This window comes from Podarcis raffonei, chromosome 9 (assembly GCF_027172205.1).
Source record: "Podarcis raffonei isolate rPodRaf1 chromosome 9, rPodRaf1.pri, whole genome shotgun sequence".
NCBI classification, from domain to species: domain Eukaryota; kingdom Metazoa; phylum Chordata; class Lepidosauria; order Squamata; family Lacertidae; genus Podarcis; species Podarcis raffonei.
The window spans coordinates 18300700-18321991 of NC_070610.1; the positions used below are offsets into that span (position 1 = coordinate 18300700).

The 21292-nt window shown below is 41.6% G+C and overlaps 1 protein-coding gene across 1 annotated transcript in view; it reads right to left on the reverse strand.

Moving 5' to 3' along the window:
• The window catches only part of STIM2 (stromal interaction molecule 2), a 74371-nt gene that overhangs the window by 32540 nt on the left and 20539 nt on the right, over positions 1-21292 (reverse strand). Inside the window, exon 2 of the mRNA XM_053403661.1 lies at positions 6787-6917. Coding sequence (XP_053259636.1) covers positions 6787-6917 — 131 coding nt within the window. The remainder of the gene's footprint in view (positions 1-6786; positions 6918-21292) is intronic.

Below are 21292 nucleotides of genomic sequence, written 5' to 3' on the forward strand. Positions count from 1 at the left end.
GAATAAACAAAAGCCTACTTGCAAGTCAGCAATAACAGCAACCATTTATTAAAATGGGCTTTCCAAGAGACAATGAGATAATTCCAATCGTCAGTTAAAACACATCAAGCTGAATGTAGAATGCCTCACAATGTAACCAGCCTGCAAATGAAGCTTAGCCTCACTTTTTAAATTTTAAAATCCTCAGTATTTGTGATATGTGGTTTCTCACTAGCACATTAAGTTGCTTTGGCTTTAAGTCCAGGAACATTTGCAATGGTCCTAGAACGCAATACCAAAGGCAGCCCTACTACTTTTCTTAGGAGGCTCTAAGAATGGCAAAATGCACAGGGAATTAATTTTTTCCAAAAAAAAAAAAAAATAGATTCATACTCCACCATACAATCAGCAGTCTCCAAGAAGCTTTTACATAAGACTAACACAAGGGACGCGGGTGGCGCTGTGGGTTAAACCACAGAGCCTAGGACTTGCCAATCAGAAGGTTGGTGGTTCGAATCCCCACGACGGGGTGAGCTCCCGTTGCTCGGTCCCTGCTCCCGCCAACCTAGCAGTTCGAAAGCACGTCAAAATGCAAGTAGATAAATAGGTACCACTCAGGCGGGAAGGTAAATGGCGTTTCCGTGCGCTGCTCTGGTTCGCCAGAAGCGGCTTAGTCATGCTGGCCACATGACCTGGAAGCTGTACGCCGGCTCCCTCGGCCAATAAAGCAAGATGAGCGCTGCAACCCCAGAGTCAGTCACGACTGGACCTAATGGTCAGGGGTCCCTTTACCTTTACCTTTACCACAAGTACAGCAGAAGTACAAAAAAAATCAAGCTCCAAACCGCATCAACCTAAATAGTAGCTTATACAATTCATTAACAGCATAGTTATTTTATGCCACTCTAAGCCTAGAATAACAAAACAGTTTTCATCTACTGCCTGAAGGATAACAGAGCGGGTAGCAGGCAAGTTCACACAGATGGGTTTCCTAACATCTCTGATGCAATTTCCTGTGGATATGGCAGGTGGTCCAGGTCAATCAGTAGAATGCTTAAGTGATTCAGTCTGCAGAAACAATCACATTTAAATTCCCCTTTCCACTGGACAGTGTTCATTCCGCTTGTTGGCATTCTTATCCATGAAACAATTGGATTGATGGCTTTACTGCAAATGGAAAACTCAGAACAACTGCCTGAACACAAGCTAGATGTTCATTTTAGAGCCTACTCTGTGGAGGTAAATGAACCAAAGAATGCACAAGGACTAGTTTTGAAAGCAGGCGCCCTACAGACTTGAGTGGATCAAATAGAACCCTCAGCACACTACCACAAATTCTTTCCAGAACCCCTTTCTACAGGTAACACTGCTTGCCTCAGATGCAAGGTGTTCAAAGAGATGTAGCCTACAACCCTGAAGTTTGGATCTAGACAACCGCAACAACTCCTGTGTTGCAATTCTCTCCTTCTGGGCCACAGTACTCAGCCATAAGGCAGCAGTTCAATTCCAGGCATTTGTAGATGATGCCGATTACATGGACCCATTTCAATCTGGCTTCCAGCTCAGATGTGGCACAGAAACTATCTTGGTCATTCTGTGGGTGGCATGCAAAAGGATAAGGATAGGGGTGTGAATCTACAGCTGCTTCTCAGTATGAAAGGTTTCTTTCGAGACCACCTCTCTGGGATGAGTACGTTCATGTTTACTCTTTTCTGGTGGGTATATTCAAGAAAGAGGAACTGAGGGAAAGTAGTTCACTGCTATGTGTTCCCCAGGCTTCTAGTCCAGTCCCCATCCTATTGAAAATGTTGATGGAGCTGCTGGGTGGAATTTTTCTGATATTTGGAGTAAGGGATCATTAGTATGCTATTTCTCCTTTTCATCTGAACAAGGAAAGGCAGTGGAAATTATGAACAGGTGCCAAGAATCAACAATGCCCTGGTCTAAGAAACTGAGGCTTCATTTAGATCAGGATGCTGTGGACATGACATCTGACCTGTTCTGGATGGAGTTGCACTCACCCTTAAAGAGCATGTTGGAAGCCTCAATGTATCTCCAGGATCCTATACGATCTAGCACTTTCACTAGATGCTCAAATCCAGTGACGCAAGCACATTTACTAGCCAGGAGCTTCCTAGACAGATATATTTTATACATTTATTCACACTAGATTACTAGCGTGGTGGTGGGGGGGTTGCCTTTGGAGACTATCCAAAAACCTCTAGCTGCTTCAGAACATAGCAGCTGGATTATTAACTAGAACGGGCCAGCCTAAATATCTCATCCGTCTTCCAATCTCATCACTGGCTTCCAATGTTACTCCAGGCACAATTAAAGAAGCTTTAATGCTCTAAACAGCTTGGTACAGAGCTAGTTGTGCCTACCCAGTTTTTCAGATCTGCTTCAGGGAGTCTCCCTCCAGGTGGGCCAGGCTTTAGTGGTTAGAAGGGTGGCCATCAAAATGACAACCTTTCCAGTGTTGGACCTTGTCTGTGGAATAACTTCCCAAGCAGATCTGTGAGGCACAAATATTGTCTTTTTAAGATGACAGGTTAAGGGATATATCCACCTAAGTGCTACTCAGAGTAGACGAAAAAAGAACTTGTTAGTCATGCCCATTAATATTAATTAATATAATAGAAGCATCGAGTTGTAGAGTTGGAAGGGAACACGAGGGTCATCTAGTCCAACCCCCAGAGATGCAGGAATCTTTGCCCCCAATGAGAGGCTTGTCAATATGTCTACTCTGAGTAGGACTAGCATTGCCTATAACCCTAAGACTTTTCATTTTAAATAATTATTTACAATTTTCAGCTTTTATTATTAATAATTAATAAACACAATTTACCGTTTTTTCCCCATCTATAAGACACCCCTATGTATGACGCTCCCTATTTTTGAGGGCTCAGATTTAAGAAAATGTGGGGAGATGTATCCGTGTATAAGACGCCCCCTAATTGCTGACATTACTTTTTAGGAAAAAACCCTAAGTCTCTCTGCAGAGAGATGGAGAAGGAAAAGGAAAAAAACAAACAGGCAACAGTTCTTAAACTTATAATGAAATGTAAATAGTTCACAGAGAGAAGCCAACTAGAGCTAGCCTTTCAGCTAAATCAATGGAATGGGCTCTGCCCATCTCTTTGGCAGGGTTAGCCAGGTTGCATGACTAATATATTTTTAATGCTGCATGGGGTTCTGCTTTGTCAATTTAATTTGTGCTTTTTAGTTGTTTTAGTTGGATGACCGATAGAAAGCTGCTTTGGATTTATTTATTTTTAATCTGCAACCCATGTTCCATGAAAGTAGGAGAAATCTAGCAACATTAAGACACGCTATGAAAGCTGAAGACAATGTTTTAGTATGATTGGAGGAGAACATTCCAACACTCCTATGTAGGTTTTGCTAAATGTTTCCAACGGATTTTCTTCATTTGATATGTAATGACATAGAGTTAGGTTTTTTAAAAATCGTAAATAAAAGGTTTAACACAAAATTGTCTTGAATTGGAGTAGTATTGTCACATGAGCACTATTGCCAGAAAAATCAATAGCTATGTGGCTATTTCCAAGCTCAATTTGGATCAATAAATGTAAGTTCATTGTAATAAGCATGAACTGTTTTTCCTTAATATTCACACATTGAATGCAGGATTGAAATCTGTACAGTATATGAACCCGCTTTATTGATTCTTCTTGAGAGGCAGCTTTCCAGAGTCTCAGACATACTTCCCCCCAAATACCTTCTAGCAACTATGGGAAAAGTGGGGGGATGCTGAATCACATACATAAGGGACGTCCATTTGTGACTTGTTTTTATTATCCTATAAAAGCTGCTCGAATGCTCAGTAAACCCAGTTAGAAGAGTCTGCTGGAACAGATCAATGCCCCATCTAGTCTGTGGCCACAGCAAGCAGGACATGAACGTAAGAGCAGTCTTCCCTTCTGCAGTTTCGAGGAACTGGCACAGTGGTACCTTGGTTTATGAACTCAATCCGTTCCGGAAGTCCGTTCTTAAACCAAAGCTGTTCTTAAACCAAGGTGCGCTTTCCCTAATGAGGCCCCCCGCCGCCGGTGCCCTTCCACCGTTCGGCTTCCGTTTGTAGACCGAAGAAAAGTTCGCAAATTGGAACACTACTTCCAGTTTTGAACATTACCGAATAGTTCGTAAACAGGGCTGTTCTTAAACCGAGGTGTGGCGTTCGTTCGGTGCCCCCAGTCGTCTCACGGACTATTGACCCGTACACCACTAATCCTCTGCCACCAACCAGGTCCTCCCTGGTAGAATCACTTCAGTCTCAGTCAGCTTCTCAATTAATAAAAAAGTGTATTTTATTTCAGACACAAACAAACTTTTACGGCATTCCAAACGTGGTTGCTCTTTACTTTCTTAGCCTTATTCTCCTCTCTCTATCTCTCCTACCTCCCCACACTCAAGAACCCACTGCTCTAACTGTCTCTCTATTACCAACTGCCTTTCCCAACCAGCCAACCCACTAAAACCAACCAACTACCCACCAACAACTCCCAACGAACTCCGCCCAGAACTGGTTTTACAGTCCCACTGACTCCACCCCCCTAGGTCCTGACTGGGCAACCTGTTTAACTATTTACCTCCAGCACTCTCTCTTACGTTAACGTCACACGAGGTACCACTGTATCTTAAAACAGTCATTTATACTCTGTGGCATGAGTTGAAAGCATACAGCATTTAAGTTCACCCCACTTTTTCTAGTCTGCTTTAGCATAAAGTCTGCCCATAGCATGGGAGAGAGGGGAGGACTCAAAATGCCTCTTCCTTACACCTCCAACCTTGTTATACAAGCTGCCCTAAATCAAGAGGAGCAGAAGCAGCTGAGCAATTCACACCTTCTACTGCCTTTCATAGTGACTGCTACACTGGAGGCCAGGACATGCTCGAGACCGAGGAGTAAGGGTCAAGTTCGTACCATCGGCAGCTTTCCTGTACCCTGCCCTACATTCTGTATTCCTAAATGTGCAACTTTGCTTCTGACAGCATTAAAATGAATGTGACCATTTTCCACTTCCCCATCGGGCACAGTGCTATTCCCCCCCCCCCAGAGTTATAGTAGCAATTGTGCTTGAAAATGCATGATATTCTCCCTGAATGTTTGTTAACATTCACAATCCCTATCCTAGAAAAAGTCCATGTTTAGACTTCTGTGTTATTTTCTCTGCACTACTGGTTACAACTGAACTTTCCACTTCCCCATCGGGCACAGTGCTATTCTTTTCCAGAGTTATAGTAACAACTGCGCTCGAAAATGCATAAGATTCTCCCCAAATGTTTGCTAACATTCACAATCCCTATGCTATAAAAAGTCCATGTGTTATTTTCTCTGCACTACTGGTTACAACTGAACTGCCAAACTTTTCACAGCATTTTTTTTTTAATGCCAAATAGTTATCATCAAAGTATGGCTAAATTTTGAAAATTTAACATGACTAAATTGTAGAGGTTAATTTGGAGTTTTTAAAGAAAGCATGTTCTTGGCCCGCTAACAAAACTTTTTAATAAACTAGCGATCCTTAAAGAGGCTCATGAATATAGTAGAGTTTCCTATGAAGTGATATGATGCAAAATTGTATATGAAAAAAGCAAACAGCTGTAGCAGGGTAAGAAAAGCAGTGACAGTAATACACTATGGACAGCTGTATAAGCTGAAGACTTGGCACTCCTACTCAAAAAATTTTAAAAGCAGTGCTTTGTCAAAGTAAGCACAGAAAATCCAGCAAGATTCTCTTCCATTTCTATTTCCCTTGTTCTCTACTTCACTAATAATCTCCATACAGTTTACTAAAAATAGAATTCGGTAACATTTTCTTACTGCAAAGTAAATCAAAATACTTAGTCTGTTAAAATATAGATTACTGTTTAGTTTTAAAACTTGGCACTTATTTTGGCATAATACTTTACATCACTATGGTTTACTCTCTCATAGTTTCTGCTTCTTTGGGGAAGCAACTATCATTATATTGACAAGGCTGCCTCTGTGCAGCTCTGCAGATTCTTTTGCAGATTAGCACCTGGACAGACAATAACCTATTGGGCTGTCATACTTACCAACAACTGCAGCTTAGTCGTACTCAGCCCAGTGTTCCGGGGTGTAGAATGGTATCAGGGGTAAGGTTGGAGCTGGGAGGGGTGCAAAAATGGGTCTCTTAGAGGGGGGAGGGGACATACGGAAGGATCTTTTCCGGGAGTGATTAGGGAGGGAAGGGTTTCAGGGGGCAGGGGGCATATTCGGGGGTGGGCTGAAGGGAGAGGGAGCAAAGGAGGGGCACAAGGTCTGAGGAGGACACGGGGGGGAGGAGGGAGGGGGATATCTTCAGGGAAGATCTCAGGGGGGAGGGGGCATATTCGGGGAGGGGGAAGGCGGGAGGGGGATATCTTCAGGGAAGATCTCAAAAGGATTGATGTTTCATCGACAGCTGAATTGGTCTATTTCAATATATGTGACTATAAATGGTAAGCAAAATTTTCTTCTTTCTAAGTTCATTAGTAGCAATGAACGGACGACAATTGTAAATATGAGCTTAGACGAGTATGGAAGTTTCAAAGGATCTTGATTTGCTTCCTAATACAAGTAAATTAGATCATTTGTAGAGCATCAACAAAATTTCTGGTTCAAAATTTTCCAGAAAAGCTACACCACTAATGTAAAGCATAAACTCCACAGCTGCAAGGGGTACAACAAAACAGTGGTAAGTTAATTGTTTATGTGCTCCTTTTCATACAAAATTCCATTTTTAAGGAAGATATTCAGAGTAATATATTTTCTTCACGTACCTCGTCACTTTCATCTACTTCAATGCCCCCATCTTTGTCATCATCCATTTGTTTATGAATTGTGCGAAGAGCTTCCAGGCTGTATTTATCTTCCTCAGTGAAACATGGTGGACTCAGTAAATGGCAAGGATCTAAAGGACAAAAATCAGAAACAATTCTTAACAATTTGGGCTTCAAGAGGGAAATGGAGGAAACGAAACGCTACTTTCAAGTTTTTAGGAATTATAAATCTCAATTCATAATAGTGGGGCCCAAGTTCCATGCTACTGAACTGTCATTGGCCCAAGTCCACTTACCCTTTCGTTGTGGTGGCACTGCAGAATGGCTGAGGCTTCCTGATAGGTGGCGGAGCCATAAGCCCCCACCGCCTATCAGGAGCTGGATCCTGGCTTGCATCCTGATTTGGCGAATGGGGATGCAGGCTTGGACACAGACTGGGCCAGGATGTGGAGCTGACGAAGCGGTCTGCTTCATGGCTATTTAAACAGCCCTCACCTGGGACCCTACCTGCTTTTCCTTCATCGTATTCCCCGCCCGCCCACCCTTGGTTCAAGCTCATAGTCAAGGACTTTGCTGTGGCTACGGTGGTTGCCATTTTATGGGGCCGGGTACGAATTGGTCCACCATGCAAATTGGCTCCAGCCCAGTGGTTTTGCCTACTTCATAGCAATCATCACAACTGGGTTGGGCATTGGGGCAATCCCTTTATTTTGGATGGAGGGGAGGTTGTAGTCTCCACCTGCCCCTGCAAATGCTGGGGTATCCCATTAAAGGGATTCGGGGAGGGGAGTGGACATGTCCGCGTGCCCAGGCAGGGCCAGGGCTGAAGGCACTGCCCCAGACAGTGGTCCCTCTGGGGGGTCACCCTATTTGATGTAAGTCTTAGGAACCTGCACCTGAATTGACCTACGAATCACTTCTGGTGGGCAAGCCGGAAGTATCCCAACTGCCCCATGCCCAAGCCAAACCTCTTTCATCTGTATTCAATCAAGTTGTGACCTTTTTCAGTCCAAACCAGTCTTAGTGGTCTTTTATTTATACGGGTTGGGGATGGTGAGCAACATGCCAGGACCTGCAATTCACACACTCCTATATAGCATAGGAAATGCTTCACAACAATGCCACTACAGAGCATACAAGAACATTGGACCACACAGGCTGAATCAGTTAACATTGGTTTTGCTCATCAAATCCCTGGCCTCTTCTTCAGCCACATGTTAATCAGGTAAGAATGACCCTCATAAGTGGCAATTCTAGTCTTCATATTCATACACACACACACACACACAAAAGTGTGTGAATATTAATAATAAAGATAGGAAGCTTTAAACAGAGCCAAGCAGTTCTATCCTGTTTCCACTTGCTGTTTTTATTTAATCCACTCCACTTGGTTTATTTAAACCAAAGACTTGTACACTGACCAATAATAATGAATCATATGTTGTAGATATTATTGCAAATTTATTATGCTATTTTTGCGATGTACAAATGGCATTCGAAGACTTGGTCTTTTTATTTATACAGTTTATTATTCCTATGATCCTTGTTTATAAAATCCAATAAAAGGTTACTTAAAAAGGGGGGGAATAATAATAAAGAGGGGTAATAAACTAAAAGGCAGCAAGTACAAAATAACTTATAACTGGGAAGCGGTTGTTAATAGCTTCTCTAACATGCGTGTTTTTCATACAAACATACAATAGTGGGGGTGGGGGTGGGAAAGTCCACACATAATGTGGAGTGCAAGAGTGTAGAACAAATTTGCTGGAAGCACCCATTACAATAGACTAGAAGCGGTCCAAGCTTCTTCATCCTATAATACTATGTTTTGGTCAGAACAGCTAAGTGGAATCTCCCTGCAAAGAGCTGGGGACAAGAGGAGGTAGAAATGCCAGAAATGCAAATAAAGGAAGTAGAAGCAGCCATGCAGTTAAAGAGGAAGTTGGGCAGCGGTGAGGTGGTACCAGTGGGTCACCAGTAGCTCCCCGACTATACTACTAGGTGCCACAAGTCCTTCTTAATTTTCTTCCACAAACAGAAATTGTGGGCTTCCCATAGACATCTGGATCCAAAAGGCCCTTGGTCTGATCCAGCAGAGCTCTTATGCCAGCCTGTGCTGTTATGACCTGTCTGAATTTTATTGCACAGCACAAAGCATTCTTCCTCACAAAAGATTCTGCAGAAAACGAGGGAAAGGAGAAGTATTTAAGCATTCTGAGTAAATTAGTTCTTGGCATCCGACAAGGCCATCAAACTTAAATGTGCTTTCAATTTATTTTCCTGCAGGAAACATATTGTATACCACAGAGGAAATCTAAGTTATTGCTATTAAATGACAGCTTATCCAGAACGGAAGTCCTCTAATTAACTTTTAATTAACAGCTTTGGTCGCCCTGTATGATGACCTCTGTCAGGAGAGAGGCAAGGGAAATGTCTTCATTTTCCTTGACCTCTCAGCGTCTTTCAATACCATCGACCATGATAGCCTTCTGGAGCAGCTGTCTGAGTTATGGGTGGATGGCACAGCTTTGTGGTCCTACTTGGGTGGTCGTTTCCAGAGGGTGACGCTTGGGGTGTGGTCTTCGGCCCTGTGGTGCTCTCAATTTGGGTTTCCTAAGGATTCAATTTTATCCCCCATGCTGTTTAACATCAACATGAAACCACTGAGGGGGGCAATCCAGAGTTTTGAAGGAAGTTGTCAGCAATCTGCTGATGGCACATGGCCTTACTTTCGCTGGACCATTACTGTCTTTGGCAATGGACTGGATGAGAGCCAACAAACTGAAGCGTAATCCAAACAAGACTGAGGCACTGTTAGTGGGTGGTTCCCTAGACCGCATGGATGGAAGGCTGCCTCCTTTTGTTTTTGATTTTTGTTCAAAAAAAATTATTGATTTTCCAGAATTATTAAACAAACATCTTAACTGTACTTAATCCAATCTTAGTAACATTGTTAAGTGACTTCCTCAAATCCCCCGAGCTGAATTTCAGTGTATTTCATTGTAACAGTTTTCCAAAACCAATTTTCTCATAAAATTAACTTAATCATTTAACATCTTTCTTCCTTTTCATTTTAACTTTAAAGATATTATTCTCTAACATCACATATTTAAATCCTAGGCCTATTTGGTATTTGCAAGTTTTTCCAGTTACAGTATTTTTTGCTCTATAAGACTCACTTTTTCCCTCCTAAAAAGTAAGGGGAAATGTATGTGCGCCTTATGGAGTGAATGCAGGCTGCGCAGCTATCCCAGAAGCCAGAACAGCAAGAGGGATTGCTGCTTTCACTGCGCAGCGATCCCTCTTGCTGTTCTGGCTTCTGAGATTCAGAATATATTTTTTATTGTTTTCCTCCTCCAAAAACTAGGTGCGTCTTGTGGTCTGGTGCATCTTATAGAGCGAAAAATACGGTAAGTTATCTTAGCAGATTTAACTAAATAGTCTTTGAATTTTATCCATTCCCCCTGGTACTCCTCCTCCTTCTGGCCGCCGACTCTTCCAGTCAGGTCGGCTAGCTCCGAAAAGTCCATCATCTTCATCTGCCATTCCTCCACTATTGGGACTTCTTGTGTTGAAAGGCTGCCTACTTTTGATGGAGTTAACCACCCTCTGAAAGAGCGGGTACACAGACTAGGGGTATTTCTGCATCCTTTGCTGTCGCTTGAGGTTCAGTGGCTTCAATAAGCTCTTTCCACAGTGGCTTTTCTAGCTCTCCATTTGTATTTTCCTGCCGATCACAGTAAAACCTGCTATGGAGGGAGTTTTTTAAGCACTCCGCCTCATTTACTGGACTCTGGGATGGTCATGTGAGGGCCCTGGAGGCTTGCCCATCCTTTACAGAGTTCAGTAAGCAAGGTGCGGCGGGGGGGGGGGGCAATGCCTGTTCCAGACAGGTAGGGATGGTCATGCAGAGGGAAGGTTTTGGATGTTCCTGGTTTTACATGATTTTGGATGTTCCTGGTTTTACACAAAGACCCTCAGAAGCAAACCCTCACGTAAGCTGCAAGTTACCAGTACTAAATTCCATATCTCTTCACAAACATACATTGAATTGTCCCATACTTTGAATCATATTTCATCACAGCAGAGGCTAAACCTTTGTGATGATGCAAAAATGACAAAATGCTGCTTTTAATCAGTTTCACTGGGGATATCAGCTGCATCTCTTCTCTGGCTACAGATATCAATGTTCTATTAGAATCCAGTGTTGACAACTACAACATGTTTTAGATGAGGTTGTTTTTGAGAAGTAGCCTCATTACTTGTTAAGCACCAAGCAGTTCTGTTCTCAGGTACCTTTAATGGTTCTTAATGGCATTGGAGCCACAGCTATTTATCTTTTATCTGTTGTTTTCATTTTGGTCATAACTTCCGGCTTTATTGGTTTATGTTTACAGGTTTATTTGCTGCTTTTATGGTTATTTGCGTCATTGCTTATTTTCTTATGTTTTTATTGTAAACTCCTTAAGACCACTTTGTGAAAGGTAGGGTAAACACACCCATAAATTAAATGTGCAGGAGTACCACATTGCAAATAAAATCTAGATTCTAAAATATGTCAAACCCCATTCTATTACACACACACACACACACACACACACACAATAATAATCAGGGAATCTGTACTGTAGCAGTGGGAGGGGGTGGTTCTGACTTGCAGTCCACACCAAAGTAAGTACCAACTATGGTCACAGACATGAGGGCATCCACTAAAGAGAGCCCAACGTTTTGTAATTAAAAGTTTATTCCTAAGACACTGGACTTACTTTTTACACAACTTGTTCCTCATAACCCTCTTAATTTTATAATGGACAAATAGGTGCTATTTTTCTCCTGTAAAACGTTATGTGCTTTTTTATACAAGAGAGCGGAAAACAGTGTCGGTTCCCTTGAGCATTTGTCGAAAGAACACTTGATACCGCTCACAGATCAAGTTCCTGAAGGCATTCAAGAGTGAAGAACATGAAGGGAAAACAGCGAACAGTTTGAAATTAAGAAACAAGTCATTTTATGAAAAATAAAGGCCAGTTTAATTATAGCTGGGGTGGGGATTGATAAAAGTTAAAAAACGTAATTCTTAACAACATACCTATGTTCTATTTTACTTAAGACTAAAAGAATGCCTTCAGATTATCAATATTATTCTTGCTATTAAAATTTTTTTACTGTTCTTCTGCCCACAGAACACCCAGCAGTTAAGATGAAGAGAAGTACAATATATTTATAAGCAAATAAAATAAACACAGTTACAAAAAGGGAATGAAGAAAAAGCAACTTAGAACAACATAATCTGAAAAAGCAGTAATCATGTTAAAAATAATTTTTGAAAAGCAATTGAATTATACATTACTGCCATGTAAAAGTGGTTTCTATTTGTGTCTGAATAGACCAAAAGAGGGAGCCAGAGAGATCTCCACTGAAGATGAGCGATAGCATTGGCACCATCACTAAAACAGCCACATCTGGACTTCCGGGTTAGCGCCATCGACTAATGGCGGATTCCCTCTGAGCTCCGGAGGGAATCGGCTCTGCAGGATTGGGTCTTGCCGCTGCGGTGACGCGGGGACCCTCAAAAATCACAGGCGGTGAAGCCTGTGAACCTGGTGACTCGGCGGGCACCATTTGCGCCCCCCCGACCTGCGAAGGAGCCTTTTTAAAGGCTTCAGAACGGGGGACGGGGTGAGCGGCGCGGTGCTGAGAGTCGACTGCTTCTCCTGCGGAGTGAAGCCGCATTGCCATGGTCGGAGAGCGCTGACGTCTTCTTGTGAACAATTGGATTCTAAAAGTAACAACCCGTGAGTACTACGGAAATTGGAACTGTAAAGAATTTTTTTTTTAAGAATTAGGCACGATCGGGGAAGGTGTAAAAAGGAAGTCTGCCTCCCCGTCTTGTAAACAAGTTAAAGCAAGGACCTGCTAACTAAGGTCGAGAGAACCTCTTTTTTCCTTCTTTGGTAAAAGACTTTAATTTCACGGTTTGGCAGTATAAGAAATCTTGCTGGAGGATAAAGAGCTAATTTTGGGAGCTGAAGTGCCACCCTCCCGGACCCGGGAGTGTTCCGCGAGAGAGCCTGTTGATGAGGTACTAAAGAGTTTGACAGCTGTCAAATTAGCTGTCAAGACGGAAAAAGAGAACTTTGTTTCTGTTGCTTCTGCTGGTTATATCTGTTACAATTTTGTTACAATTTGTTGAAAACAAGGAAGAACTGATACAAACTAACTGGATTTTTGGATTTGAACTGGAATGAATATTAAGAAACCAAAATCCCTCTAGAGGGGGTTTTGGGACACTACAAGAATGGCTGGAGGAGGGAGAATTCAGGCTGAATTGGACAGAGTCTTTGTTCTCTTGGGAAAGTTACAAGGCCAAATTGATGTTTTAGCTATAAATGTTACAACTCTGGACTCAACTGTAAACAATATCATTGAATCTGATAAGGATTTGAATCAGGAAGTTTATTCAACTGAACAGAAAGAGAAACTTGACAACTTTGAGAATTTGGAGAAGGAGGCATATGTTGTCCCTGAAGAAAAGGAAGGAGGAGCTGTAATTCTGCAGATGATGAAGGAGGACTTGAGGTCTGACATGATGGTAATGAAGGGAAATAAGAACTTGATGTGGAAAATCTGGCCTGAATTGGAGATTGAAAAAAGGAGAGATCTCCTTATGTGGAGCTCTGAAGACCTAAGGATTACAAATTTGCTTAAGATGGAGGTTGGAGCCTCGGAGACATTTGGACTTGAAAGGAGTAAGAAACAAGATTTGGGCTCCACTTTTAAGTATGGAGGACTGGTTGGAAGAAACATGGATCCTGAAGGGCCAGAGCTTCTCCGAGATTTGGTGTTTAATTTTAAGGACTATCAAAAAAACCGGCAGAGAGGAATTGAGAGAGAATTAAGAGCCTCGGATGTGAGATCTCCAGGCTAATACTAGATTAAGACTGATGGACATTTGTTGGGGACTGAAACCGGGAAAGGGGGGGTGGGGTTTGGGAATCCAAAGGGTACATAATTATAATGTGTTTTGTTTTTATTTTGTTTTTGTAATGTGTATGAAAATTGGGAAATTCGTAGAAGGGAATTTGGGTCGACTTTAGAAAGAATGTTTTAAGAATGTGTATTGATGTATAAGTATTGATGTTTAAGTTTGGATAAGGTAAAATTGGTTTTTTAAAATGAACTAAATTAAATGAAAATAAGGTTAGCAAAAATAAATTGAGGAAATGGATGAAAGAGAAAAAGTAAAATAATAATATGTTAAATTAAGTATAGAAATAGGTTAAAAATTATGGATAAGGATTTGCTGAATTAACAATTTGAACTGGAATACAAGAAAGGGAGGTATGAGGAGGTCAGGGAAATATGTTATTGAAAAATAGGTATTGTGAACTTTATGTGTTTTTAATCTTTTTTGCTTTTTCCTTTTTGATTCTTTTTTATTGCATTAAATTTGAAAATCTTAATATTTTTTTTAAAAAAATAAAACAGTCACATCTCTTATGCTCACTCATTTAACAGCCCAAAATGGTGGTAAGGACTCCGAGGAAGTTCTTAAAGCCTGGGCAGGTAGGTCTGCATGGCAGATCAAGACCATTTAAAGACTTTCCAAAACCAAAGGGAACCAATCAAGCTGAAACAAGATTGGAGTTAAAGATGCCGATGATTAGCCAACACTCAAGAGTCCAGCTGCCACATTTTGGACTAACGGACATTTTAAAGACATTTTCAATATGTCAGAATTTCAAAAGATAGCCCCCATATACAAAACAGCGCAGTCATCTGGTCTGGAAATAACTGGAGTATGTGTGCCAGGTTCATTTTCTCTAAGAGAACCAATTCTGAGACAAGCTTCACAGAATTTTGTTTATGGGCATCTTTGATATCATGATGACAGATGCAATGTGTCACTAACACAATCACACAAGTCAAGCAGCGAGAGGAACAAGATGATGTTGAAAAGCAAGAAAACACCAAAAATATAGATGTCAAATATTGGTTTAAATAAGAGGCTCTTTTCAAGAAATGTGAAAAAATGGTGCAGAGATCATAATTTTTTGTGCACATGAAAAGCCTAGTCTGGAAAATAGAAGAGTAGCAATTTAAAGATTGAAAGACACAGGGCAATCTAGGCCACAGCGCACACCATTTTTAACAAAAGGGGGGGGAGTAATAAAAATACAAATCACAATACAATCACTAATGGTCAGTAATAAATGGGAAGAAAGCCCAATATTGGGGATGGGGAAGAGGGAGAGAGCATCTCCCGGTGCACAGAAATACCTTTGAGCCCAATGCAGGAGCCAATGCACTTCAAAAACCTAAAACCACAGCATGTTTGTCTCTTAGCTTTCCTGATTAAGAGAACTCTTAAGAATCATGCAGAACATGGCTATAAAACAATCACACACTCCCATGCTAACTACTCCATGCACCATAAAGAAACAAAGGCCGATGAAACACATCTGGGGGAAGTTAAAGTTGTCTGGGTGTATGACAAGGGAACTGAATCTTTAGCTCCATGATTCCCAATGAGCAGCACACTAACGCTGCCACCTCTGTGAAAACACCAGCAGGAAAAAGAGATCACAAAACAGCAAGAGAGTAAAAAGAGGGAAAGTGGCAAGACCAGTACAATTAGGTCAGTTTCCAGAGAGTCAATCTCTTCTTTGAACAGTCAACTCCAAAAGCCCCCTTTAAAACAAGCTTCCCATCAAGTCACTGGTTCCATTGTTTTAAACTTAACACAGCTGTTCAAGGAGGTCATGCTAACACAGGAGAGTTTGTCCTTACATGTAACCAGAGCCAGTTCCATTAAGGACTTTCAAGACGTAGGCTGATACCCTGGATTTGCCCTGGTATTCGACAGGGAAGCTAGTAAATCAGTGCAATAACATGTTCTCTACAGCCGCAGCTTAGTAGCTGTTTTCCAAATCAATTCCATCTGTAAAGACAATTACTATAATTTATGCATCACGACTGAATGGTTTTTTATCTGACTTTTGGAACGTAGACTGAAGACCAAAACGGTTTCTAAGACTGCAATCCTATACCCACTTACCTCGAAATAAACCCCATTGACCACACAATGAGACCTGTTTCCAAGCAGACGTACACAATTGCACTCTAAGAGCTGGAAGTGGTTGGACAGACACAGCTGCCATTAGCATAGAACTAGGGAAGATCCGGGTTCAAATCCCAACTCACCCATTAACCTATTTGGGTGCCTTTGGGCCAGTTTCTTTCTCAGCTTGTTAGGGTTGTAGGGAGAATAAAATGGGAAAATTGGACATAAATGGAATAGAAATGTGTACTTATATTTCTTTCGTCCTACTGTTATCTATGAGCAAACAATTTGTAAAAACACAACCCAAACCTAACATGCTATTTGCTGTAGGCAATGGACAGTCAAGTATACACAGTATGGGCAATACTGCCAGGACAACAAAATCATCTTCACAACTCTAAAAAAGCACCTTACTGTGACAATATATATACAAGAGAAAATACAAAGTCTGTCTCAGCTGTTTCTGTTTTAAGTGCAGTTTTCTACATCTTATGTACAACTGCTCTAGGGGCCAGTTCACATATGAAAATCTTCTCTGCCATATCAATTTGTGTACATTGGTACATCAATGTGTAAAGGGAAGTATAACCCCTGGTACATAAAGGTAGCAGCTGCTATCTCTGTGATAGCAGAGGCTGGAAAAAAGTTCGGAGTTACGAGCCAACATGATGCAGGTGGTAAGTCCACCCTCTGATATGACAAGTGGCTAGCCGAGGGTTTCCTTTGAAGTGTAGTGATGAAAAGTCGTAAACACCACACTTGTAAGACAAGTGAGTAGTAAATGAGGATCCCCATTACACACACTGTCCTCACCATCTGGTAATCATTTACCACCTAATATCTAGGCAACACAATTCAACAGAAATATGCTACCTCCTACGAAAGAGTGGAATGCACCAAATTTAAAATTAAACCTGTTCTGCAGATGTACCCACAAATTTAGTTATGTAATTCTTCACTGTCAGTTTTCCAAGCACCAAAATGTTAGTGGCGATGCTAATATTTGCATAATGCATTTTACAGAAAGAGAAGGTTGTATCAGTGACTTCATTAAAACCCCAAAGCCATCTGCTATGCAGGCACATAGGAATGGTGCAATTTGACCATGGCCAGTGTTCAAAACTCCCATTATTCTAGGCACATTTTGAAACAGGGAATTTCAGTAGCGCGAGCAGTTTCTGAGCTCTGGGCGCAGTACTACACCCTAAGATTTCAGATTAAAACTGCAGAGTGGAAGGAAAGGAGGACCTTTTCCTGCCTCCCCACTTCCAGCTACTCTCTGAAGGCTGGAGAAGAGATCATCTTAAGAATATTAGGGGGGAAGGACTAGACCATGTGAAAAATGAACACAAGGTTTTAGCTGCAGTTCATTCATTTTCAGCTCTGTATTCTTGTTATTAAAAAAAGTCGCACCTTGACATTCCGTTGTTGCGCCCATAACCTAGGCTTAAGGTGCCATTTAGCTCCTAGCTTTCATCTCAGTTTCTAACACTGACCATGACTCATCTCATGTCTTCCAGTAGCAAAATGTGTGACCGAAGACCAACTAGTACAGCAATGTGAAGGGGTCACCCAGAAAGAAGAAAGAAAATGAAAACAGATTACTATACAGGTAGGTGCCTACCACTTGTGGCTTTACAGTCTAGGAACTCATGGCAAGAAACTGATGAGAGAAGCACCATTAACTGCAGAAGCATTTTCCCTTCCGCCTTGCCTTGGAAGATCTTGAAGTGTTAGAAAGTTTTCCCCCTTGCAGCTTGAAGGGTCCTTTCAGGCTGTTTAATTCGGATCACACTGAAAAGCACTTCCACCAATCCAAATTACACCCCCTTCAAGCTAGTAAGTCTATTTAAGAAGAGGGAAGCAATAGTTCCACTCCATTCTGCCTTGGTCAGACCCCACGGTGAGTACTGTGTCCAGTTCTGGGTGCCACAGTTTCAAGAGGATGCTGACAAGTGAGAACGTCTGCAGAGGAGGCTGACCAAAATGATAGAAGGATCTGGGAACCAAGGCTTATTAGGAACAGTTGAAGGAGTTATGTAAGTTTGCTGTACAGGAGAGAAGACTCAGAGGTTATATGATAGCCATCTTCAAATATCTGAAGGGCTGCCACATGGAAGATAGAGCAAGCTTTGTTTTTTGCTGGTCCAGAGGGTAGGACCCAAACAAATGGATTCAAATTAGAAGAAAGGCAATTCCGCCTAAACATTAGGAAGAACTAGATGACCCATGAGGTCCCTACCAACCCTACAATTCTGTGATTTCTAAGTTTGACATTTTGTAATACACATGCTCAAGTAAAGAATACTTCGGCTGCATTGTTCTGAAGTTCCTATCAGTATTCAACATATTCCCGGGTAAGAAAGAAATTGAAGTGGCTGAGCGAACTTCCTCTGTAAATGGTTCATCATAGCAACTGGAAATGGCTGCAGTGCCAAGCAAAGGAAACACAAACAGGGAGACAATCTGTTCTTAGCTTCACAGTGTTTCCTCTATACTGGTGAAAGGGAGATGGCAGCATCTTGACTGATATATAAAGGTTTTTTTTGTTTTTAGTGGGTGACTAGAAGTATTTGTCAAGGCAACGTGAACAGAGTTAGCAGGGGAGGAAACCGGCTGCAGCAAGATCAAGGGCAAACTGCAAGCTTTAAAGACTACATGAATACAGAAAGAGGAATACCACAAAACCCAAAAGGTTTATCCTTTTGTTCCATCTGATTGTAACTATACCATTCCTACCATCCCGAATAAGTTCCACCTCTTCTCTTGCCAGAAAGTTTCTCTGCTACCTTCAAAGTTAACACACCCATTCAGCTTTCAAAAAAAAATACTGTGGTTTAGACCACTACTATTACATATAAAAGGATATGCAGTCTGATGACATTAAATAGAACTACAACTATTCTCAAAATTTCATACATGGTTCTCCCTCTGTAATGAATAGGACAGTTTGGTTCAGGGGTCACCAAACTGTAGCTCCTAAACTTCATGCACCTCTTTGACACTTCCAGCTGCAGCTCTTGAGACCACAAAAGGTCCCGTGTGTTTTATAATTTCCTGTACCCTTCATTGCCTAGAAGAAGGGTCGATCAATCTGCCTACTATCTGACTTTTAGAAGACATCTGAAGGCAGTCCTGTATAGGGAAGTTTGATGTTTTACTGTAGTTTTATAATCTGTTGGAAGCCACCCAGAGTGGCTGGGGCAACCCAGTCAGATGGGCGGCTTATAAATAACATTATTATTATCATCATCATCATCATCATCATCATCATCATCATCATCATCATTGCTGCAAGTCAGAAACTGTCCAGCAGTGCACATTTGCAGTGTTCAAAAAGGATATTGTGCAATACATTTGTGCAGGCAATGATAGACATCTTGCCATCTTGCAATAAACCCTTTCTAATCAGATGCTGGAGTTTGCTGTGGCATCTGATTTATATTCTGTGCATGCATGAAAGCATAACATAATCAAGTCATAAGAAATGCAAATATGGAGAAAATTGAAATTTTAAGCCAAAATGGGAGGAAGATTTTACATGCACCGTTAAAGGAGACAAACCTCTTGGCTTTAACTGCAATGCATCAGTCACTCTAAACTTTAAAGTAAGCAGCTTGAAATGCCACTCCTAAACAAATCAAGAGACATTTCATTTGAATACACACACAGAGCCCGCATTAGAATTAAGGAAAACATATTGCTTTCTGCAATCGCTAAAGCAGTCTTTCCCAACCTGGTGCCCTCCACAGGTTTTGGACCACAAAACCCGTCGGACCTAGGCAGCATGGCCAATGGTCAGCGATGATGGGAGTTGAAGTCCAAAGCATCTGGAGGGCACCAGGTTGGGAAAGAATAAATTAGAATTACATACAACTAACTACTAAAGACAGGACAGGGTGGCGCTGTGGTCTAAACCACAAAGCCTAGGGCTTGCTGATCAGAAGGATATTGGTTTGAATCCCTGTGACAGGGTGATCTCCCGTTGCTTTGTCCCTGCTCCTGCCAACCTAGCAGTTCGAAAGCACATCAAAGTGCAAGTAGATAAATAGGTACTGCTCCAGCAGGAAGGTAAATGGTGTTTCCGTGAGCTGCTCTGGTTTGCCAGAATGACCCAGAAGGTGTCTGCGGACAAACACCGGCTCCCTTGGCCAGTAAAGCAAGATGAGTGCCGCAACCCCAGAGTCGTCCGCAACTAGACTTAACAGTCAGGGGTCCCTTTACTTTTACCTAATGACTAAAGACAGGATCCAACGTTGCATGCGGTGCACAGAAGGTTGCAGGGGTGGGGAAAGGAAGATGAAGTCTCACTGTGTGGTCTTAAGTCTGTTTCCCTTCCACACAGACAGCACTGGACACAACTCTAAGACTGGATTGCTAGAGAAGCTTGAGAAAACTGGAAAATGAAACTTCTATGTAAACCCTACCATAATTCACACACTAAGTCTTCAGTTGTTCATGTTCACACACTACCCACGGTGAATAAAACAGACCTCTTTTATGTGGGTGCTATTCACAGACAAACAGGGGGTTCCTATTCAGGAACGCCTTAGAACAAGGGGGGACCTGTGGCCCTCAAAATGTTGTTCAATTACAGCTCTCATCAGCTGTTAACATTGGCCAGGCAGAATTGGGCTGATGCGAGTTCAAATCCAACATAATCTGGAGAGCCACAGGTTCCTATCTCTGCTTTAAAGTTTGTGAGGTCATCTGCAACAGTCATTAAAAGAAACTTACAAACTCAGGGCTTTTTCCTGCGTTTTGGAGTCCTGTTGGACCTAAATGACGCAAGTTTCTATTAGCACTTTACCAAATATAGAAATTGGTACTTTATATATGTCTTTACAGGGCGACAAAAACTGCTGTGCTTGCTAAATACTGCTACCCTTCAGGTACCTTCCACATAGCAAATATACCACTTCAGATACGTTCCTCCCTTTTGATATGCATCATCTTCCTTTTACACCTTCTCAATTCTATTTTTATCACACCAGATTAAAAATGCAGCTATCAGCCACTGAGTTTTTTCAGTAGAGTCTCCCACACACACACAAATGGATAGATCATAGCAAGCATGTGACAAATACTCCTGACAAAACTAGCAAGCATGTGGTAGGTTCAACAACTGAACCAAGTTTCCTGCAATTTTGAAACAAGGAGGTAGAACAGCTGTACCCTGAGATGTTGCTGCACAACCAGTCATCATTCCTAATCAATGGCCCATACCAGAAGGGGCTGATGGGAGCTGAAGTCCAACAGATTTTTTTAACATTTAGGGAACTCTCCGACTGTAATCCTGTACTCACTGACCTAGCAGGAAGTCACTTTGAACTCAATGAAACTAGAGGAAGAGAATTTTTGTGAACCGCCCTTAGATCTACAGGTGTAGGGAAGTATAGAAATTTACTAAATAATAAATAATAATAATAATAATAATAAATG